We start from the raw sequence: 24,910 nt of genomic DNA, 5'->3' as shown, positions 1-24,910 counted from the left end.
GATCTGTGGGCAAGCTCCTGTTGATGACAGGGTTACCCAAGGTCAACTCCAGGGCCAGGGCATAGTTAGCCAAAACCTGAACAGGTTGTCACCTGGTCCTTCTTGAGTCATTGATAGTCATTCCCAGGGATACCATGTTCCCCTACTGCCTCAGTGGATATTCCGGGCTACATTCAGACCACAGCAAGATCCAACGGAGGGCAGACATGTGGGGTCATCAGAATAGGGCACCCGACCCTGTATATACTTTTGGGCAACAAGCAGTCCCCTACCTTGCCCTGGGTGATCACTGATCACAGAACAAAAGTCTGGTAGAACAGAACCCTAGGCAGTGTTCTAGACTGTGATTCATGACAAACCATTTTCTACACAGAAAGAGAGAGAACGAGAAAGCGAGAGATAGAAAGTGTGTGTGTGTTCTTTCGCATGTCTGTGTGTATTTTTGTGTGAGTGCGTATGTGTGTCTGCGCGCATGTGTGTATGATGCAATCATAGAACTCCCGGGACCAGGCCAAATGGAGAAACTAAGCGTGTAAGTTTGAAGGACAATCTTCACCCTGCCCTTCACCCTCCCACCCCACTCTCCAGCTAAGGTGACACACTTTCAGAGTGTGCCTCGTTGCATAGGTATGTGGCCCGATCCTCACAACAGACTCCCGAGTACTTAATGAATCATAAGAAACCGACATAGGGGATTGTTTAGAGGTAATAGGATATATGCCAAAAAGTGTAACTGTCCCATCCAGCGACCTCTTGGATTCATGAGTTTCTCAATGAGAGAGTCATAGCCAGCTCTTCCATCAGGAATACCATTGCACACACCAGGCACTGGTGAAAACGGCAATGGAAGGCAAACATATTTAAGGCAAACCTTCTGATGTCGTTCTGATAGACATCATCCATGTCAAAGACCTCCATCACCACGGTGGCTCTGGACACAAAAGGTCCACAAATGTCCTCATATGCTGTGAGAAAACTCCCAGTGTCTGAGGGACTTTAGTTTAGAGTTTCCAAAGAGAAGCACATTTTGGAGGTCTGTTTCAGTGCAAAAAAAATTGTAATGAGCTGCTGTATGTCACTACGGCAAAACACACTTGCTGTAGCTGGTTTTTTTTAGCGTATTTCCAATCTGGAGGCCCTGCATAAAGCTCTAGATTTGGCAGCATACCTGCCACAGATGTTGTGGTGAAGGTGGTGCCTCTGCTGTCCGCCTATCTATCTATGAATGATGCCCCTGTCCTTATCGGGTGTGGAAGGAGGATGACCACTCGCTTTACACCACTCTACGTTGTTTGTGATCAGTTAATTTTCAGTGGTCATGAAGTGGCGACAATCTGTAACATGAGGACGACGACATTGGTTGACATATTACTAAGAACTACAGATGCACAATGTGACAGGTAATGGGACTGGAGAGTAGGGAGGCTGTAAGAGAGAGAACGTTGACCTACATAACACAAATATGGGGAAATTTGAACTGAGGGCTCCTGGCAGACTAGAAATCTGGCACGCCTTTAGACCCCATCTATACTACTAATCTGTAGAAAACTGATGCAAACTGGGCTAGTGAGGGGGGCTTTTAAAGCTTCTCTGGACGAAACAGAAACAATATTTGCCCGAAGAAAGGAACCTGTCCTTACTTTAATAAGTACGCTTCAGCATTTGTTGATTTCTGTAAATAGTACCCTGATAAAGCATTGCAATGACAATCATTTTTGCTTTGAGTATCAAAAATATGTTTGAAAAGTTTGATTAGTACCATAAGGGCACTGATGTTGTGTGGGCAGTCTCCCTCGAACATTTCTACATACGTCGTTTTCATCCTCTAGCAACAAGGTGGGGGATTTCATTTGAAGTGCCTTAAAGTCCTACACAAGAACTATGAATGGACTAAGTTCAGTGGAATTAATTCTGGCTGTTACTGTGGGATCTAAAAGATGCATGTGGTAGTATAGCTGGGTCTCTTCCTCTATAATCGATAGCCTTGCAGGTGGCACCAATAACATGAGATATCTGTTGTTTAATGGGTGCAGTTGCTACACACTGCTGATCGATGGGTGTGGTGATTAACATTAGAATGACTTTCATGAATTTGTCATGATAATCAGACTGTTGTTCAGAGGATACTTCTTTTAACATAGGAGTGACGGCTGCTACTCAGTGGGACTGTCAGTAACATAAGGGGCATCTCAATGAGTTATCCAAGAAATTCAAGAAAGTATATCAATGGGTGCTTTTTGCACCTGTATGCAGCTGCCACAAGGACATTGACACGTAAATGGCTGCGTTGGCCAGGTGCAGGGACATCTTAAGGATTTTGGGGCCCATGTGCCGAACGTATTTTGGGGGCCCCTGTTCAGACCAGCTTTGAATTTATGATCACATTTCAGCTCTGTCATGCCTTCTTTGGCCAGGTCACTGACACCGCACAGGCATATTCTAAATGTATTTAATATTCAGGGATAGTGGTGACGTGTGTTTTCAATATTGTAACAAGCAGCAGTTCACTAATGTTACTGCAAATAATCTCTGGGACACCCTCCCATTCCTCATTTGTGAGGTCCTGTTTTGACCTAAAGAAAACCTTTTTTTAGGAATGTTTCTTGAAAACGGTATTTCAAGCAATCTATTAAAGAATTACCAAAGGTCATCAGGGAAGACTCTCGGCAGAATAGAGCTGGCTCTATCAAAGGGCTCCTGAGAGGCTAAAGCCCTGGGCCAAAGACCACTTCGCCCATGTCTTTAAATGTCTCTGGCTAGGTGTATCAGGGAGTTGCTGCTCTGTAGGTGCTTCTAGACACATCAAGTACTGATTAATGGACGCTATCAGTATCATAAGTATTGTGCTGCTCAACGGGTGCTGGTGCAACACCAGAGTGATGCATTATGGGCCTTCTTATTACCATCAAGCTGCAGCTGCAAGAAGCATCAAGGATGTCTGCCCAATATGTGCTTCCACATACATCACGGTGGTATTCAGTGGGTGCAGCCGGTAAGTGTGTGCCACCACTACACCAGGCTGTTATGTTTTCCTGCTGAAATTTATGGGTGATAATGATACAAGAAACAACACTTCACTGCTTCCGTGGAAGCTCTGAGAAATATCTGGATGTGGTTAGAAACATTGAGCAGTTGATCAGAGCAAGCTAAGACTACAGTACAATGCACTCAGTACATCTGAAAGCAACATGATGATGGCAAGCCAGTAACATATGGGTACTACTGCCACCAAAGAAGGATGTGTGTGGGATATGGGTGCTACCTGTAACATCAGCGCTTTGCTGTATTGCTATTTGCCAGGAACATTAAGCAGCATGTCGCTTGAGCAACATTGAGGTGCTGCTCAGTGTTACTGCAACTAAGCAAGGATGCTGCTTTGTGGGTGCTACCAGTAACATCAGCGTTGCTGAATTGTCCATTCCTGGCACCATTAAGCACCACACAGTATCCAGCACTCTGGTCACTGGCAGCAACACACACGCAGAAGTCTAACGTTACTGGTGGCAGTCAGTAACTAGCAACCTAATGTTACTATCACCATATTAAGAAACACTATCATTTTCTGGGTTAACACCCTTGAAAGAGCCCATACTTAACCCTAATGGCACTAACAACATCCACTACATAGCACCATGTTGTCATTGTGTTTTATCATTGCCATTCAAATGGCAGAGGGGAAATACAATGGCACCTGGTCAGTCATGTTAACTCTTTTACATAGCCCCGGAAGTCCCACTCTGCCACATGTAGTGCTGGGGAAGGGAGAAAAGTAGCACTGCTGAAGACAAGGAGAGGGACTGCTGCATCCTTTTTAAAAACTCAATTAGCTGCACATTTAGCAGATCTGATGAGCTTAGAAAATACAGTGTAGAAGTGCGAGCCGTCAGACTTTGCAACTTCGCACAACCCTAAAAAAAACTTTATTCAAAGTTCATGCATTTCCTACATTGACATACACAACCATCACATTGTGCAGGCCTTTTTAAGTTTCTCCTAGATGGTGCATGCGCTGTATATGCGCTGTCTATGTGAGACATTTGTTTACATTCAGTGGGCTTGCAGCCAGCCCATAGTTTGCAATTGGTTAGCTTCCGTGTCACTCTCAGTTGCTTTGCTCCCATTTGTCAGCGCATGTGTGTGTCATGTCCTCTTCTTGTATTTGACCCTTCCCTGGAGAATGGGCCAATCACCTGTGTCCTTTCACTACTCCCGATTTTGGTGCTACTTTTTTTGTGTTCAATCACTGCATATAAGTGCTCGTGTTTTCAGTCAGTCTCCCATATCCCTGTCCATTTAACTTCTATCCCCTTCCTCCCACCCCCTTCCATGTTGCTTCAATTCCCTTCCACCAGCACCCCTTCCATGTTGCTTCTTTTGCCTCCCACCTCTCTGCCCAAAAAATTAAGCAAATCAGCCCATCTATCGCAGTGAATAGGTCCGTCGTTTTGGCACAGAATATGCATATGCGTGTACTGTAAAATGTGCTTGTGCCTTCCAAATAAAAAATGCTGTAATATAATTTCTTCTTCCCAAATAGAATTTATAGAGTAAAACATTGCTTCTGCTGCATTCTTATACTTTGCCAAAATACAGTGGTCAGCAGCCATTGCCTCAGTGAAACACTGATAAAAGCCATGACCCGTAGAACTTGAACAGAGGCTCTGACATAGGCGTTTGACCGCATTCCTCTAGGCCACAGCATTCTATGCCATGGCACCCTACACCACTCCATTCTATGCCACTGTCTCTACATCACTGCACTCTATGTCACTGTACTCTGTGGCACTTTTCTTTACCCCCACACCACTCCAATCTACTCTGCACCAGTCCACTCTTAAGCAACCCCAGAGGACTTTTCTCTGCTCGCTTCAACTTATGCTCTCTTCCGATGACGGGCTAAACCCAGAAACATGTTTCTAGTGATAACAGCACTACCAGCACCAGCTTTTGTGGAAAACTACAGCAACTTTGAAGTAAACGTATTGTATTTTTCTGAATGAAATGGGGTGAATTGTACTAGGATGAGAGGCAGTGCACTTCACCCGCCCCCTTGTGTTTAAAAGGCTCCCTTGAGCCAACCAGCTGGTCAGCTTACCTGGGGTGCACTTGTGTGGCTGTGGAGTGGTACTGTGACCTGTGAAGACTTGGGCAGCATTTCAGCAACCCCAGATGATTTTTCTCTGCTCTCTACTACTTCTGATCTCTACTGATGAAGGGCTAAACCCAGAAACATATGTCTAGAGATAACAGCACTGACCCGCACCAACTTTATTGAAAAACTACAGCAACTTTGAAATAAGCGTACTGCATTAATTTGTCAAAATGCAATGGGGAGAACTGTGCTGTATGAGAGGCAGTGCACGCTATGCCATGCCACTCTTCGCCCTTCACTCTATCTCACTGCATTCTACACCACTCTACGTCACTTTACACTGCACTCTACGTCACTCTATTCTATGCCACTGCAATCTATGCCATTTCACTCCCCGCCACAGAACCCTATACCACTCTACTCTACACCACTCCACTCTATGCCACTGCACTCCACACCACTCCTCTTTTTGCCACTGCATTCTATGCCGCAGCACTCTATGCCTCTCTACTCTGCACCGTTGCACTCTATGCCACTCTACTCTGTGCCACTGCACTCTAAGCCGTTCCGCTCTTTGGCAGTGCACTTTACACTCTACTCTAAACCGTTGTACTTTAAGCCACTCCACTCTATTCTACTACACTCTACACCACTCTACTCTATGCCACTGCACTGTACTCCACTCCACTCTACTCTACTCAGCACAACTCCACTCTAGGCCAATCCATTCCATACCACTCCATTTTAAGCCACTGCACTCTAAGCCACTCCACTCCATACCACTGCACTCTATGACACTGCACTCTATGCCACTCTACTCTAGTATGTACCACTCCAATCTATGCCACTCCACTCTACCCCACTGCACTCTATGCCACTTCTCTCTATGGCACTCAGCTCTACTCTGCACGACTGTACTCTACACCACTGCATTTTATGCTACTCAATTCTATGCCACTTCATCTATGCCACTGAACTCTAGGCCACTCTACTTTACTTTGTCTCACTCAACTCTCTGCCTCTGTACTCTATGCCACTCTACTCAGCATCAGTCCACTCTATGCCACTGCACTTTATACCACTCCGATCTACCCCAATCCACTCTACGCCAATCTAGTCTACTCTACTCCACTGTATGCTACTGCACTCTACACCACTCTACTTTATGCAACTGCACTCTATGCCACTCTACTCTATGCCACTCTGTTCTACTCTGCATCTTTCCACTCTACACCACTGTACTCTACACAACTCCACTCTATGCCACTACACCAACCTGATCCACTCTATGCCGCTGCACTCTAAGCCACTCAACCCTACACCATTGCACTCTATGCTATATACTCTGCAACACTCCACACTATACCCCTGTGTTCTACGCTACACCACTCTGCACCACTTCACTCTATGCCACTCCACTCAACGCCACTGCACTCTTCACCACTTCACTCTACGCCACTCAAATCTACTCTTCGTAACTGCACTCTACGCCACTGCATTTTATGCCACTCCACTCTAAGCCACTTCATTCTATGCCATCGAACTCTATGCCACTGAACTCTATGGCACTCTACTCAACTTTGCACCACTGCACTCTATGTCACTGCACTCTACCCTGCACTACTCTATTCTACCCCGCTGTACGCTATGTCACTATACACTATGTCCCTCTACTCTAAATAGTACCACTCTACCCTACACTACTGCACTCTATGCCACTGCACTACAGTATACTCTGAAACCTCTATGCCATTGACCTCTAGGCCACTGTGCTCTACTCTGAAACACTCTACTTTATGCCACTGCGCTCTACATCATTGCACTCTATGCCACTCGACTCGGCACCACTGCACTCTACGTGACTGCACTCTATGGCACTTCAGCCTACGCTACTGTACTCTACTCTGCACCACTCTACTCCATGCCACTGCACTTTATGCCACTCCACTCTACTCTGCAGCACTCCACTATACACCTCTGCACTCTACTCTACTCTGCATCACTCTTCACTCTGTCACTGCATTCTATGCCCCTCTACTCTACTCTGCACCACTTTACTCTATGCCACTACACTTTATGTCACTGCACTCTACACAGTGCCGGAGTGGCAGTAGCGTGCATCAGGCTTTTCCCCGGGAGGCTGGAAGGGTGGGGGACGGTTTTGCAGTTGTGAGGCCGGTTTTGTTACTGGCCACTGGTTTTGCAGCTGTGCTGCAATACCGGTCCCAAATTTAAAATAGAAGCAGTGCTTCACACTGTACCTCCAACCCCCCTGTGAGTGGGTAGGGGGCTGGGCCGACAAAATTGCCAGTGCTGATTTGTGATCCTAATCCATTCCTCGGCTCTCAGCCACTGCACGCTACGCCTATCTGCTCCACTGTGCACCACTCTACCCAAATCCACTGCCCTCTAGGCCACAGACCCACATACCACTCTACTCTGCACCATGCTAATCTATGCCACAGCACTCTACGCCACTGCACTCTTTGCAACTCTACTCTACTCTGCACTGCTCTACTCTACACCACTACACTCTATAGCATACTCTACTCTACTCTACTCAACCTCACTCCAAACCACTGCCCTTTGCGCCACTTTGCTCAACTCTACAACACTCTACACCACTGTACTTTACACCACTGCACTCTACACCACTGTACTCTGCTACACTCAACTCTATGCCACTGCACTCTATGCCACTGCCCTCTATTCCACTCTACTCTGCACAACTCTACTCTATGCTACTGCACTCTAGGCCACTGCACTCTAGGCCACTCTACTCTACTCAGCACTGCTCTACTCTATGCCACACTTCTCTACTCCACTCTAAGCCCATGCACTCTATACCACTCTATTCTACTCGACACTACTCTACTCTATGCCACTGCACTCTACACCACTGCACTCTATGCCACTCTGCTCTATTCTGCACCATTCTATTCCACGCCAAGGCACTCAGCGCCACTCTACTTTCCTAATGACTTAAAATAATTTATAATAGGTTTTAGCAAAGAGGACTAATTTGCCTTTCAGTTACAGGCTTTACCAAAACTGTTTGGTGCACTGAGCATCATCAACTGTATGGTGCACTGCATTTCTATTTCCATGGTCGGGCAACTACAGCAGGGAAGGCACTAGGCACAGGATGTTAACAGCAGTCCTGAAACAAAAACAAAGGGGGTTTTCAGCAGTGCTGAGACACCAACAGCAGCCCTGCAGCAGGATAGCATCTGCCACCCCCTCCTCCCTTCTTGTGTGTGCAGGGGGGCTCAGATATTCAGGGGCAGACTCCCAAACTCTGCCTCTCATGACTGATGCCTTTTGCCAGAGTGATATGCTCAGAGGTTCTCAGTTAGCACAGAGTGTTCTTGAGGTTCAGAGGATGGGGGAAGAGAGTGAAAGAGGCGCTGCTGCACCAGAAGTGAAAGTGGACAGCGGTCATGAAGGATGTTGGTGACACTAGTGTAGGGAAAGGAATGTCCCTGCATAGTGCAATTATGTCCCCCACACTGTGTGCCCAATTGTGAGTATCTGGTATCCTAGTGTTGGGATTTTTGGCCTCAGCCTCACACTGCGCTTTAGCATGCACAAAAGCCTAAGCCTGCCTTTGACATGACTCTGCTTCTAGACTTGTCCTGGACTTGGAGGGCTGTACCAAGAACAAGAAAAGACAGACAACTAGTGTCCCTGTCACAGATTCATACGTATATCATGGTGGTGGCAGCATGCCGTATTTTGTAGGGACCTTTACGTTACCAGGCCTTATTACCTGTGTCACAGCAGTGGAAGTCTGCTGGGTCACTTGTGTATTTTTTCCAATGCTAATGGTGAACCAGGAATCCTGGTGCGTAGTGTGTAGCATACTGCATAATTGTATCAGTCTGTATGGCTACAGTGCAGGGGGCCCAATCAGACTTAGCCATCCTTATACCAAATCTGCTCAAAAGGATCAGTTGCCAACAGAGTCATGCACCTGGAAGAAGGATGGTGACATTGTCAAATTCGAAAGAGGCCAAGGACGATGACTATTGATGACCAACAAGGTTCACCATATCAGAGGAACCGGACTCGCTGCAACCAAAAGGGCTACCTGCTGCAGACATCGTCGAAACCCAGACTATTGCCACCACCAGAGGCCAGGCACTTATGCCTGTGTCTTTAGAACTCTGATGAGCCTGTGAACCCAAGCAGCTCTGCAGCAGCATCCTATTCCCAGACAAAGGGCGAGAGACTATTCAGCTGCTCCAGCCCTAGATAGGCTGTGCTAACGGAGGGGATATTCTGCATCTGCACTAGCTATCATTCCACAAGGCCCTAGATTACCCAAATGTGTGCAGTAGTGAGAGGGGGCCAAACTGTTGGCATATTAGTTTCACACCTGTGCATCTGGTATCTTATAACTTTTGTGTTGTGTGTGGTATTGTGCTTTGTAGTAGATTAAATGACTTGCTTTACATAAAGAGAAGCACTGGCTGGACAGTAATATTGTGCTGTTTGATGTTGTGTTGAGTGCTGAGCCTGCCGTACCCCTACAACCCTGTGACTGCTCATTCACTGAGAGTCAAGTTCTAAAAGGGTTGTAGTTGTCCCAGTTTTTCTTGGCCATGTTAGGATGGGCCCCAATGCAGTAGAGGTAACCAACCCCAGCTGCCTTGGCTGTGGCCCAGGAGCCTCTGGTGGCCCTGTGGCCCCAGAATGAGGTATGACAACCAGCAGACATTATTTTGTTTTTTCTACAAATTAAACACTAATAAATAAGGTTATAATCCATTACAGCTCCTGCTTCCAGAGCAATAACACACTTATGTTGATGTTTTGACAAAATATCAAGTTGTAAATATCTTAAGCAAGAACTATCGAAAATAAAATATTGTGATACAAAAATATTGTAATACAAAAATATTGTCAAGAATAACGCTTTCCCTATTGTTGGTTAGACTGAAGTGTGAATAGCAAATTTAATCGCTCAAGTCCAACACTTACAATACTGTTACGCTGACTGGAGTAGAAATAGTAAATCTAACCCTTTAGAAAGTACATTTTTCCTATTGTAGTGCTGTTTGGAGTGGAAATAGTAAATCTAACACCTCCTAAATCCAACACTTTCTCTACAGTTACGCTGTTTAGAGTGGGAATAATACATTTAACCCTTCCAAAGTCCAACACTTTCCCTTCTGTTGCATAAACTGGAGTAGGAATTGTATATCTAATTTTCCCAGACGCCAAGACATTTCCTATTATTGTTTGCATATATTTCATTTTTTTAAAACTATTATTTAACAGTTTGAATTTTTGAAAAATGTTTACAATCTTTTTTGTGATTGTGCTTTTCAATTTTTGTATATTGTATTGATTTGGTAATGCATTTAATATTTTGCAATAGATTTTTAGGTCGAGCCCTGAGCCAGCGTGCAAGCGCTGCTCTGGGGTTCATCTGTGGTAGTTTACTATGTGAGGGAAGCCCCGCCAACTCCCCCGCCCATCTTTTCATCAGCTTGTGTCTTTGTCCTTCCTAAATGCTGCCTTCCAATTGGTGTATAGGCTTGTTAGTACCTCCTTATGACGGCATTGTCATAGTTTGTATCCTTCCATGGCTACTGGCCCCTTTACTTTGAGTGTTGCATGGTATGTGTTATTCATATTGTGAGCACTATTTTCTTTAATGAGGTTCACTTACTGCCCATGCCGTCTCCTCCCCCTCCCGCAGTCCGTGCCTTCTCACCCCTGATCCGCCCACACTCCAGTTGCTCATGCCTTCTCACCCCCATGCCCCCGCCCGCTCGCACTTCCGTTTGCAATGCAATAGGTCTTGCATAAATGTGAGTCCTATTACATTGCAAATACTGTTTTTTTATAATCAGTTCCTACCCAGTCGCACTCTAAAGGCATCTTCTGCAACAAATGTAACTGACAAAAACAATTGCAGCAGCTTCGCCACCTCAAGCAGGGCATTGTGGGAGAGCAGCATCACAAGGGCTTTGCTACAAGAATGACCAGCAGGACAGGGCAAGTTAGGTTTCTGTTTCTTCGCTGCGTGGGTGGATTATGGTGTAAAACAAAGCAATATCGTCCTCCCACGTGCAGCAGTGATTATATGCTTCGACAGGCACAGACATATCACATAGATTAGCACATGCATGGGGCCTCTCCACTTCCGGTCACAGACACGGAGGTGCTCATTTTACCGAAGGGAAAGCTTTCCTGCTCGATGATAAGTTGTAGTGGATTGCAACAGTAAGTGCCTCAATGGCGCGCCGCTGTGCTGCTCTTCAAAGCCCTTCATCTTGTTTTATGTTTATACTGAGCTGTGTGTGCTATGCTTCAACTGAGCTGTGTGTGCTATGCTGCTAAATGTTTGTCCAGTGCTACTCTCTGGGACTTGGGGTTGTTTACCTCCTTAACTAGTGCAGTCCTGTCAAGTATCACGCATCAGGCGTGACTCTAACGCATTTCAGTGTGGTAATCCGCATCACTGCACTGAAATGCAAAGTCACGCTTTATAGCCTCCTCACCGGTCAGTCAGAGCGCTGCTATATCCAAATGTACCATACAAGCTACAATGGCAACGTGATGTTCATGGCAGGCTTGGGGACTGGCACAGCTGCAAGCGCTGAACATAGTGTTACAATATTACTTAGGATACGCGTGCTGCATTAGCGTTCACTGACGTCAGGACGTCAGATTCATTTTGCCCTATGGCAACCGGGACATTGTACATGACTTTAGCGGCCGCAAGTGGCATCAAGTTTGCATGAGCTCAGCTGCTGCCTGGCCTAAGGACGTGCTGCTTGGGCAAAAGCAGCAAAGCGTGGCCCTCGCAGCGCGTGGTAAGTGGTTTTCAGCTATGGAGCCAGCCGGCGGCTCGCATACCGGCTTTCACACACTGCTGCCCTGCCGAGGGCAATACGGAAAACAGCTCACCACGGCAGTGCGCCCACGTGGTAGACAACCGGACAGTCGATCCCACTGGCAGCGCCTGTAAAACAGTGTGTGTATACTCAAGTTCCGGCTGGGACAGAATCATGCGGCATGAGGAGTCGTTAATGCCATGCTCAAAAGAAGTAAGTTTGCTGCTGAGTCCAATACATCAGTTGCTTTAAGTGCGAAGGCCACACAATTATATTGGAAGAAGGGCTGGGCACAAGGCAATACTTTTAAAATTATTAGCCCTGCAGTGCGACCGATGGACCCGGGTGGTCCCAAACCCTGCCGGCACGGACCACGGCCAGCGGCCCGGGGGAGCCCAGCACACCAGGGTTTCTTTGTGTTGTCACGTAAAGATTATAGCGCGAAAGCGACATGAAGGTATTGGAGCGCGCTTTACATGAGCACCAATTACATTGTACTAGCACCCGTTCACATTTTTTCCCCGACATTAAATTGGAATGCAACCTCGGCGACAAACTCATTGACAGGCTACAAAACTACCTGAACAGAAGACAGGTAAGAGGCACTAGACTTTAATTCACTACTAATATGTAACTCAAGTTGATAGCAGAACTTACCCCTTAAAGAAACCATCCGGTTCCTACCTAGCACACAGTTTCCTACACACAATGCTCATGGAATCCGGCCCCCGACCTACCAGTCCAGAATGACCTTCTAATCAAATATACATACCAGCATCTAATGTTCCAACCTGAGATCCGGTACGACAGCTGGCGCAGCAGGCACCATGGGCTGCAGGGACAGTTCAGCCCCCAAAACCCATATTCCGAGCCTGACTGAGAGATGTCTGGCTGTCAGTGACTGCTACCTTTAGTAAAGGAAAATAATAGACTAACAGCTATTTGAACAGTTAAAAGCCTCAATAGTATACAGAGTCATTCTGTATTCTTTGTTTTTTATTACCGAGGTGGCGTGTTTTAAAACTCATTTGTAACAATTTTTGAAAATGTAATAACCCTGTTGATGTATTTGGAGCTGCAGTTTTATATTTCAAAGGGAAAAATAGGAATTCAGAAGCGATCGCCCCATTTTTTACCTGCATTGTTATAAAAATACCTGCCAGGCTGGTGAAACACTGGTGAAATATTGGTTTGGTCTCAACCCTAACGATGACGACTGAGTGATGTACCTCTTTCTCATTAACTGCTGAGAGGTTTCTCTAGCATATCATAGTCACTGCAGAATAAGGGCCTGATCATTTCTATCCAAAAGTGATCCGGCAGGAGTCATGGCAGTCATTACAAGGTGTCCAGGCTCTTTCCAGAAGTCACTACCGTAAGATCACTTTAGAAATGCAAAATCAGTTAGTGACCCTCCATTTCAGGGGGTTTATAACAGTTCCTAGGCCTTCTATGGGGCGTCTTACTGCTCAGAAGGCGCTTATTTCTGATATCCCTTTAAATGGACCTTATTCCTTGGTTTCTCGTGTAAGAAAGTGTCGCTCGGAGTGTCACACCTTAATTATTGGAAATGTCACACATAAGCAATCTGAAACCTTGGCAGCTATGCTAGTGGTTAATAGTCACACACCAGCCTCAGGCCGTGAGAGCCATAGAAGTAACAAAGCCACAAATAGTTACATAAAACATGCCCATAAATAATTAATTGAGTTAAATTCAACATGCTGGTCATACAGTGTAAACGAAGAAACCACCAACAACATGTTACGAAGTAGAAAGCAGCTAAATTCATGCTCTGTTTCAAACCAAAAATTATTAGAAAAATACGAAATTATATACAATGTTAAATATGTGTCCTACTACTTTCTAAATACAACGCACGCTGTGATTAACTAACCCTGTGAAAACATCTGATTTGAGAGAACAATTTGTTATCGCTCACTCCGCCATCACTGGCAACATGACCTTTTTAGCTAACACCCATGAAATTGTGCTTGAAGTGAAATATGTAAAATAAACCTTTTCTGAACCCCACAGGTGAAATCCGTACATTCCAACATGCCTTAAAGTTTAAAGTAGACATGTAGCCATGAGAATCAATCCAAAAAAGAAATATGAAAGAAATACGTAAAATACCTCATCAACAAATATTATGCACCCTGTGATCCTCTGCAAGTGTACGATCTATGAAATCTAAGAAATAAACCTGAATATAATAAAACATTAATTAAAGTCAATTAAAGCATTCCTATGAAAATATTTGAATTAACAGATCCAACTGGGCTTTGTGAATAATTGTTGGATGCTTTAAATATGTAAATATAGCTCTCTCTAAAGAACATGATATAACACCGCCTTTCCCAATTGCCTCCGAGATGGGATCTTGCTTTTTTCTTCTTTTTAATCTTAACTTCATAGTGCAAACAATCAGAAGGGACTGAACTATTGCAAATGCCACAGTAATGTGTTGGAATGCACTCCTTATTTTGTTCATTAATCAATATTATTGAGATGCTAGATGGCACAGTACAATCCAGCACGTCAAAACTGAAATTAAGAGGAAGAAAACTCGTTTCTGGTCATTCAAATATTGTCATAGGAATGGTTTAATTGATTATGATTCATGTTTTATTATATTAAGGTGCATTTGATAGATCTCATAGATCGTACGCTTGTAGAGGATCACACAGCGAACGATATGCTTTAATGAGGTATTTCGCATATTTCTTTAATATTTATTTTTCGGACTGGTTCTCATGGTCATGTGTATTCTTTAAACTTTACGGCATGTTGGAATGAACGGATTTCACCTGTAGGGTTCAGAAAAGGTTTATTTTACATAGTTCACTTCACCCCACAATTTCGTTGATGTTACCTGAAAAGGTCATGTTACCAGTCACAGCAGAGAGATAACAAATCCCAAGCACCTGAGTTAATTGTTTGGTGGAAATCTGATGTTTTCACAAGTTAGTAAAGCACGCGTACATTTTATTTAGAAAGTAATAGGACACATATTTAACGTTGGATATCATTTTGTATTTTTCTAATAATTTTTGGTTCAAAACAGAGCATGAATTCAGCTGAGTTCTTCTCTGTAGCATGTTGGTGGTGGTTTCTATGTATTCACTGTATGGCCAGCATGTTGAATTTAATTCCATTAATTATTTATGAACATGTTTTGTCTAACTATTTGTGGCTATTGATGGGTCTCCCTTATATTACAGACCCCGAAGGAAGGCCTTTTTTGCCCAAAATGTATTGGGTGTATACTCACGATATAAGGTGAATTCTGACAGGCTGCAGAATAAAGTCTGGATGGGAATTACTGTAGTAGTGAAAGTGTGAAATCACGCTGCTCTGTGTAAATTTGGATATCATGGAAGAACTTTGGAATCAAATGGATTACTATTGATGAACTGGATGAACTTATTTAGGGCCTGATTCTGATGCGGGTTGGAAAGCTTCCCGACCAAATCGGTTTGGAAATGGTTTCTGACCCACACGGATCGGGAGAGACCGACCGACGGAGTACGATACATCCGGATGCTTCCAGATATGATGTGGTTGGACTCCCATTGCCTTCAATGAGAGCATATGTTCCTAGCATCATAATTGGGCCTGGGTCCGGAAGACACGTTCCCCATCCAATTTGGAAGGAGCAAATGCCATTAGGAGGTCTTCCTAACTGCATCAGAATCAGGCCCTTAGTGTTTGCAAGTTTTTGCTTCCATTGCTGTGGAGGCTCAAAGGACCTGCAAGCTGTTCAGGGGCTTAACTTGCATTCCGTGTATCACAAGACAATCAAGTACCAGTAGCGATCGGTGATGGGAGAGCTACCGGTCAGTGATGTGGCTCTGGGGAGGGGCAGGGTGGTGGGTAATAAACTACAGAATACGGCCAAATACAGGTAAGTGAACATAAAAATAAATAAAACAAATTTCACTGCGTGCACTGCATCGCATTTGGCAATGCAGCATGCGCAATGAAATTTGTTTTATTTATTTCTATGTTTACTTAGCTGTATTTGGCTGTATTCCGTAGTTTACTACTCCCCACCCTGACCCTCCCCCAACCCACGTCACCACCCGGCAGCACTCCCACCACCGACCACTACTGCCAAGTACTTTCGGAGCTCTTGTACCCCGTGTACCACCAGGGTCTCCTACTTCATCTCGTCCGATGCGTTCCATGGTAATGAAATAAATGAATGCAGTCAGGGGCCTCTCTTTCACTCCGTACTATGAAGGGGCACCCCATGCACTTCTTGTGGCATTGAGAAGCTACAAACAGCATATGGTTTCCATTCATTGTAGGTAACACAGCAGACCTACTTCCTGCCCAATGCATTGATTGCTTTACTTGTGACGCAGGGGACCTGCTGGGTACCCACGGCTTCCATGTGTTCCAACTAACTGCTGTCTGGGACTTCTGCGCATACCATGTAACAAAAGGGGCCTACATACTACCCAAGGATTCCCAAACATGTAAAGCAGATTTCAGCAGAGAGTGTCTAATCAGTCAGCCATCTTGTCATGTCTCCTTATGGCATTTGCGATAGCAGGGCATTGTTTTAGGATTTGCGATTTTTCACATTTTGGCATGTTGTTGGCGCATGTGACATTTATAAAAGCAGAATATCTCGCAAGGTTGTGTCTATAACATCTGACTGCAGTGCACTGGTGGTACTTGTGACATATCAGAATGCAGTGCAAAATGGCACCTGTACCACCTGTAACTGCAGTGCACTAGTGGTACATTTTAAATCTCAACGTGCAATGCATTGGTGCGGAGTGTGGCATTACGTTAAATCGCCCTGTTTTTTAAGTGCTGAGCTGCTATAGTAAACTTACTTTCCAGCTGCGCAACGTGACTCACTAAGAAATGAGCATGCTATACAAAGTTCCACAAAAAAGACACACAACAGAGTTCTTTGTCTTATTAACGTGGTAAGGGCATATCCTTAAGAAGTGCATTAATGTTTGGCCGTTTACATCATGTATTATGTAATTTTATAAATATCATTTATAGGCATTAGTGTACCATGGAAGGCAGCCTTCAACAGCACACCACATCATTCAACTCCACTAAATGCCACTCCACAACACAAACTTGAATTACACATCATTATACTCCCAAAACACACAATCCCACTCCACATAATTCCAATATACTCAATACTAAATATTTACTATCCACATAATTACGCAACACACCATGCCACATAATTCTGATACACAAATCCACTCCACACCACACACTCCACACAATTCCATAACTAATAATCCAATCAACATAATTCCACAACAAACACCATACATACATTCCATAACACAAAAATAAAAAAAGCAATTTACAGTGTCAATAGCTCCAACAAATACAAGACCTGTTGCATAAGTACAAAACATTGCCATTTACAATGCCAATAGCTCCAACTTCAACAAATGCGAGACCTATTGCATTTCTAATGCTTGTTTTATATTTTTTACGTTTTATTTAAATATATATTTTGTTAGATAGATAGATAGATGATAGATAAATATATAGATAGATAGATGCTTTTCATAGTAGTGCATTTAAAATAGTTAAAACATATTTAATAAAAGATGTATTTTTAATAATTGTGTTGAAATATATATATCCATACATATAAACACACATACATATATATGCATATGTGTGTGTTTATATAAGCATATATTTATATATAATGTTAAGTATTAGTGGAATTTATATTTATGTTATGTTATCATAATGATATGTACTAAAATATTTAAGATTGACTACTTTAAACAATATATTTCTTTTTTTTAAACAATATTTTTGTATGTTTTTGGACGCTATTAGTGTTAAACGATATTTTATTTCTGATATTTTTGTCCTTGCCATTAGAAGTATAGGGACACAATATTTTAGGAACTACATTTTTGACACAATATTTGTGTCAAACTATACTGATAACCTCAGTACTGCATCAGTGATCCCTTATGTCAGGGCCCAGATCAGTAATAGGGTCCTCAAGCATCTCTGCCTCTAACTGATGACATCCTGCTTCTTCTCCTAAGTGTTAAGTAGTGTATTTACACCTAGGATGGTGTAAATGACACAATGACACTTTATATTGTTTCATTTATATACTTTAAATGTTTTCTCAAAGTTAATATAACTCATTTTTAAAATGTGTCTAGAATTTACCTTCATCTGTAATTTGTAGACGTTGAATAATCCACTCGAATATGTCATGACCTGAAAGAAAGAGCAAGATTTTGGATCAGAAGAGAAAAATGAAAGCGTTTTACCGTCTGGGATCAGAAAATATGACATTTGTACATCAAACAAGGGATACGAAATTATGAACCACGTGCAACAAAGTAGCCAACAGCCAATGTGCATTTAAACAGCAGCCTGTTTAGGCAAGGTTATCTCCTGCCCTTTTGTTTTAACCAGGATGACCTGTATTAATGCTCCAGCAAGTACAAATATTAGGAAAATCATCTAAAGCCGATTTTTCCCCTTATCGTTACATACTTTCAGCAGTAAATATAAGAAAGCACTCTCAAAAGTATTCTAGAGCTCACTTAATGATCTCTGACTGATAGTTAAAGTAAACTAAAACAGCAAAGCCATGTTAAAAATGGATAAAGATTAAGAATTGCAAAATAGACAGTGATTCTCAAGACATGTTTTCCAATATGCATTGCTTTCTAATTAAAAAAATTACACCTTTCATTCATTGGTAGCATGTGTGAATACAATGGTTTGAGACTGCTTCAATAGGCGACCAACCCAGCATTTGTCAGCTAGCAATGTCTGGAGACTAACATTCCCTTATACCCTATGCAAAGTTTAGGACTCAAACCTATATGTTCAAGATATAGTAAGATAAAACTGCTATTTTGTGAACCAGCTTGTTAGGCTAGTCTGGGAAATGTGGCAACTTATGTTTAGGGTTGGGCTCATTGGCCCTCCAACAACCACTTTAGCAGCTTGAGCAGGGCAATTCAAATCATCATAAAACATTTGACTTTTTGTTTTACAACCACTTTTCTAAGACTAGAGATCATATATACAAATATAAGTGGACAGTAGGATAGACCTGTGGGGTGGGGCAACTAGTGGAACAACACAGCATGAAGGGAAGGTAGGGAAGTAGGAATGAAAGAATGGGTGGACTGAGAGATGCATGAGTGGAAAGGTTAATAGATGGTTGAGAGAGATGGACTGAAAGAAGTATTGACAGATGATGGATGGAGAGAATTGAATGAAGAAGAGTGGATGAATGCAGAGAAGGATGAACGAAGAATAGCATTTAGAAATTAAGAAAGGGGAAGATGGGTGAATGAATAGGTGAAGAGGAGTAAGGGAAGACGGATGCCTGTATGCATGGATGACAAAAGGAAGACATTAAAAAGAAAGGGTGTGAGAGAAAAGAATGAATAATGTAAAAATGACAGGAAGAAATATTAGAGAAGTAAGGAATGAAAGTTGGAAATAAATGAAAGGAGGATGGAGGGAAGGAAGAAAACTAAATATTTCCTCAGAGGACTTTTTTGGACTCGCACATCACACCCACTCAGTTGTTGTCATTTGCAATATAATCCAGTGGGGGGATGGCCAGATCCATGCCGCCTTTTCAGGATTCCTACTCACTACATAAATGAGTTCCGTACAGATTTTTGTGTGAATATCTTAATAACCGAACACCACTAATGTCAAAGAATACTTTGCAAATACTGCATTTCAGTGGAGATTATTTGCATATGCATTGATCATTATAAACCTCTGACTGGATCTGAGTCTTCTGTGCGACCATTAGTCCAGCAGTAGTATTACTGAAAGGGTACACATGATCGGTGGCTTGTGTTTCTCCTTACCCTCCAGAGGCGGCAGTTTCATATTCCGTGATCACTGGCCCATAGGACTCCTTCTTTTCATGTTAATGTGGGTGTGGCTGTCTAAGATGCTGCTTCTTGGAGCTTGTTAAAAGCTGTGAACCCAAATCATTCCTTATCCTAACAACAATCCCTCTTGCATCCACCCTCAAGGAGACCAGCAAAGTGCACGACAGGACAGAACTGCAGATCCATCGGCTGAAGGGCGTTTGCTCCCCATCCAAGGGCTGTCAGCCGGGGTCCAACATTCACATATGGTTGATGAAAGGAGGCGATTTCACTCTATCAGACTATGAAGAGAGGTTAAGAACAACATGGGCGTAGACCAACCCATGTCCTCTCACCCTCCTCAGAAACTCTCAGGCACACTCACAGTGCACTACAATATCTGGAACCTAAATCAATCACCTTTCAAAGGCACTAAATTCATACAGCTGCCGAGAGGGAAGTCGGATCAAGGTTTTGGGATATTCAGAAAATGCTCAATATGAAGTCCTTTCTGGCCTCCTATAACATTTAACTAAACCAAAGAATCAAGGATGTGCATAGAAATGCATAGTACCGCACTCCAGCTCTCACAATGGAAACTAAGTTGTTCGACATACTTTGATGCAGGGTATCTGTCAGGTAACAGCACATCCCAGTAATAGCGCCTTTGGTACAACATGCATTCACCATCACTATATAGTCGTCCGGGTTTATTGTAAGCTACAAGGCCAATTCCCCTGGTCCACAGTGGACTTGTATGTGCTGATACTCCACACCAGCAATAGGTTAGCAGATAGGGGGACAGGGAGCACAGTGAAAACAAGAGAAAGAATGGGGACCTGAATCAAAGCCTCACACAATGGGAGAACACTCAACTAATAGGGGCACGTGGGCATGATCAGACAGCAGAATTGAACTAGAGCTACAAATATATAGACATGGGTTGGCTCTGGTTCTTGCCAAAAACGGAATTTTAAACCCACATTCCATGAAGTGCCAACTGCAGCTCTTCCGGGCAAATTAGAGTGATTTTAAGGTACCATTCGGTGGCATAAAACTATCTTGTTAATTTGTTTTCTCACCAACTTGTACCCAATAGCACAAAAATGTGAATAATTACACATTATATTTATATACAACTGCACACAACAGATTTTTCTATTTCCAAGAGCTGTAGCAATAGGTGCTGATGTTACCCAAAGTAAAGGTCCTCAGTTACCCACCTTAGGTGGGTAGAGGCTGAAATTTGAACCTGTGACTCACAGTCAGATTTGATGCCAGCAAAAAGCACTTTACACCCTGGGCGATTTTGCCAGTTTATGATACATCCGTGACCTTGAGGAAAAGAGAATTGAGAATTGCTCTTGATACGCTTTGACATAGATCCCTTGTCTGACTCCACTGATATTGAGAGAAGCTCGACTTTAAACATGAAGCTATACTCATGGACTCAACACTGCCCACATTGCCACTTGTGTACATACGTTTAGCAGAGAACTCCCTTCTACTTCTTTGTGGAACTGCACTTTCAGATGGACAGGATAGGTCAAGATAGAAGTTAAAATGGAGGCAAAAAAAGAAGCTAATGTTTTGAGCTATTGTGTGTGTCCAAGGTCTGGTCAAAGGTATTTAGAAGATTCTTTCTAATAGTTCTTCTTGTAGCTTCGTTGATCCTGTCAGGTAATTGAGTATGTTGCCATTTACATATTTAAAAACCAACCCACAGTGATACATGTGCACTTTTCGGATAATGTTTGCAAGGTAGTGCGACCAGAAGAGTGGTGGAGGACATACGTAAGAGGGCAGAAGCCATGGTGAGCCCACAGAGCAGCAAGCTTGAAGAAAATGCAGAACGGGCCAGCAGTGAAGGAATTGGGAAACATGGGGTGACTGGAGAACATAGGGTGGACGACACATGTAGTAATGGCATGATCTAGCTTGTGATGGAAAGTGATGTCAATCCACTCGGAATGGGGAATAACTTTGTAGACCCAGTTTTACTCAGTGGAATTCCACTCAGTTTTCCTCTGCACAGGTGTTAAACGTTTGCTGGGGGCAGATGCTAGGGTGTTTGGGGGAGGGGTCTGTGAGCGGAGGGAAGGGGAAACAGTGCCCTGGTATGGTGGATAATAATATACTCTCCTTTGCCGACAAAAGACACGCTCAGGCTGGCAAAGAGAGCAAAGAGGCTTGGCTGCCATTGCAGCCAAAGTCTCCTGCAATTTTACAAGAAAGAATTTCAGGCTGGTAAAATCAGGTTTGGTGTTCCAGCATCGGAAAAAACGGTTTGAATTATGTTTTATTTATTACTTTATGATTTTCATTTTGCTCAGTTTTTATTATGCGTATATGACACAGTATGCTACAGAGCACCAAACACAAAAGGTGAAAGGGAAGGAGGGACTACAGGAAAGTTAAAAGTCAGAAAATAACAAATGTTTGGCAGACGAGGTAGATCTTCAGTTCTTTACAGAGGCACTTGATGTTAGATTCATGGCAAAGAGGCAGTGAAAGAGTGATTCAGATGAAGGTACCTTGATGGTGCAGAGACTTGGCGCCATTACTTTTGCATCTAAGTTGTACAATTGTGAGACAGTGGTGGGGCAGCGGGATGGTGTGACAGGTGATTCAGGGTTGTACCATTCAAGGCATACCTAAAATAGGATTTCAAATTCCAGCCTTTCTTTAATTGGCAGCCAGGGATTTTTAATGTGGGTGTAATGTGATTGGAGCCTTTCAAGAGAAGAGAATGGCAGTGATTTTTTTTGTTGCTCTTTGTATTTTCTTCATGGTGTTTTGCCGGGGGGACGCCTTTAACATCACCAGGCCCATACTGGCGCTATAAGCCATCGGTCATTACCCCATGGAGGCTGGAAGGGTGGGGGTCTGTTTTGGTGGATGTGGGAGCTAGTTCTGGTGCTGGGGTCGACTGGCTGCCGAACTTGCTTTGAAGCAATTGTAAAAACAAAGGATTTTAAAGAGTGCGAGCCAATCAATATCTGCTTGCACGAACTTTAAGAAATATTTGTTTTTGCAGTGTGTCTTATAGTCCCTAAATAGGTGCTGCCCTGTGATAGCTGTAGCTCCCCTCACCCTGAACCCTTAGTCAGATGGGTAGCTATCAAAGGTGCATCAGGTGCAGTGGCATCGGTGCCCAAAGGGCCCACTGAACCCTGATTACTGCTGAACTTTAGGGCCTGATATCCTTACTTGCACTTGGGCATATCACAGCATTGTTAAGCTACTCCCCTAAGTGTGTGCCTGCCACTAGAGAGAACCCTCTACAATACGACTTCTATTTGTTAAATCAATTTTTTACAACTATACAGAACTGGCTCGCAATTAGAGGGCCTGCGTGCTGCAATAACTCACTACGCACAGTATGGGGGCTGTCAGACAAGCTGTGCCGTCCCTGCTTTTTGTTCCCAGTCCAGTTCTGAACACCACTGCAGTCGTTAATTGATGCACTGGAGGGCAACAGCTTGGATAAGCGTAAGTCAGTATCAAGTGTGTAATATGAACAGTTTGCCTTGCAGGAAGTGGGTGTGGCAAAACACTAGGCCTGGGAAGAGTTAGCAGACTTCTACTCTTCGGAACTCTTCAAATCACTGCAAAACTCTGCTTTTCTGCGCAGAGTTTCACCAGCGGCAGAGTCTATTAAGTAGCGCTGCTTGCACTGATTTTAAGCACCAGGAGTTTGTCCTGTACTGCAAAATCAGTGTGAACTGCACTCTGCGGCATGCTGGAGGGTGCTGCTGATTTCTGCCACTCGAGTAGGCATTCTACTCGAGCAGCAGCTTCCTCAACGCGAGCAGCAGATTTCTCAATGTGAGGGGTTGTGACATGCTGCGACTGCCCGTTGGTGAGCCGTGTGTTAATGTTAATGTTAATGTTATCAGTTACTTGTAGAGCGCACGGTCACCAAATGTTTCATGGCGCTAATCATGCTTCCAATTGTTGCATAAAACCCAGTTAATAGGCTAGCCTGAACAGCCATGTTTTAAGTGCCTTTCTGAAGCCAAAACAGTGTGAGAGAAACAACTCCGCTCCACCTCCCTTTGCAGAGTTTTGAGGAACTCTGCTGTTGGAAAGTGGATTATTAGTAGTGGTAAATATGCATCTACCACTGGCAATAATGCCACTAACACAATATAGGGCTCAGAATAGGTTTCAGAAAATTATTCCCATGCTAAACCCTTGGTGGATTGGCTGCAAGCAGGCAAGCTTAACTTCAAAGACAGGTATGTAAAGCATTTAAAAATACCAATTCGGTAAATAATTAAAACACAACTCACATCAAAAATCCAAAATTAATTTATAAAAATAGGTGTTAGACCTGGCATCATTAGCGTGAGTCTCCTTTCCATTTTGTTGTATTGCCTCCTCTGTTTTTATATGTTTTTGCTGGTTTTATACTGCTATTCAGTGCCACAGTGCAAGTGCTCCCTATGTTAAATTGATGTACTAATTAATGATTCCATGATTGGGTTATTTGATTTACTTGTCAGACCCTAGAACAGTGCACCATGTGTGCCCAGGTCTTGTAAATCAAATGCTGCTGGTGGGCTTGCAGCACTAGTTTTGCCACCCACAGAAACAGCTTGTAAAAATGTGTCTCAGGTCTGCCTTGCAAGGCATGTGTGCAGTCTGTGACAGACATGTAAACTTGGCAAGAGCACCCACTTGCCAGGCCCTGAACCCCTATGGTAGGCCCAAGGGCAGGGTGCATTGTAAGTATATGGTAGGACATGCTCTGGTGTGTGTAGCATGAGAGACAGAATGAGTCAGCCCAGTGGTGAATAGGGAGATCTGTATCTAGATGGGAGGGAGGAGTTGCACCTGGGACCTGAATAGGGCTGGGCCTTCCCTCCACAATGCTGGCTCCACCTCCTGGGGTGCGGCTGATGTCTCTGCCCTGCACTGTGAAAGAAGAGAAGGAATCATGTCAACAAAGTGCTCAAGTGATGTGCTATCCCTCCACAATGCTGGCTCCACCTCCTGTGGGGCGTCTGATGCTTCTGCCCCTGCACTGCGAAAGGAAAGAAGGAATCCTGTAAACAGAGTGCTCAGGAACTGGTTTGGACTAGGCAGAG

At 43.7% G+C, this 24,910-nt stretch overlaps 1 protein-coding gene across 1 annotated transcript in view; it reads right to left on the bottom strand.

Annotated features, from left to right (window-relative positions):
- The window catches only part of RGS9 (regulator of G protein signaling 9), a 946,886-nt gene that overhangs the window by 543,005 nt on the left and 378,971 nt on the right, over positions 1 to 24,910 (bottom strand). Inside the window, exon 3 of the mRNA XM_078650792.1 lies at positions 18,133 to 18,183. Coding sequence (XP_078506918.1) covers positions 18,133 to 18,183 — 51 coding nt within the window. The remainder of the gene's footprint in view (positions 1 to 18,132; positions 18,184 to 24,910) is intronic.

Source organism: Lissotriton helveticus, chromosome 7, assembly GCF_964261635.1.
Source record: "Lissotriton helveticus chromosome 7, aLisHel1.1, whole genome shotgun sequence".
NCBI classification, from domain to species: Eukaryota; Metazoa; Chordata; class Amphibia; order Caudata; family Salamandridae; genus Lissotriton; species Lissotriton helveticus.
This window is presented reverse-complemented; position numbering and strand designations above follow the sequence as displayed.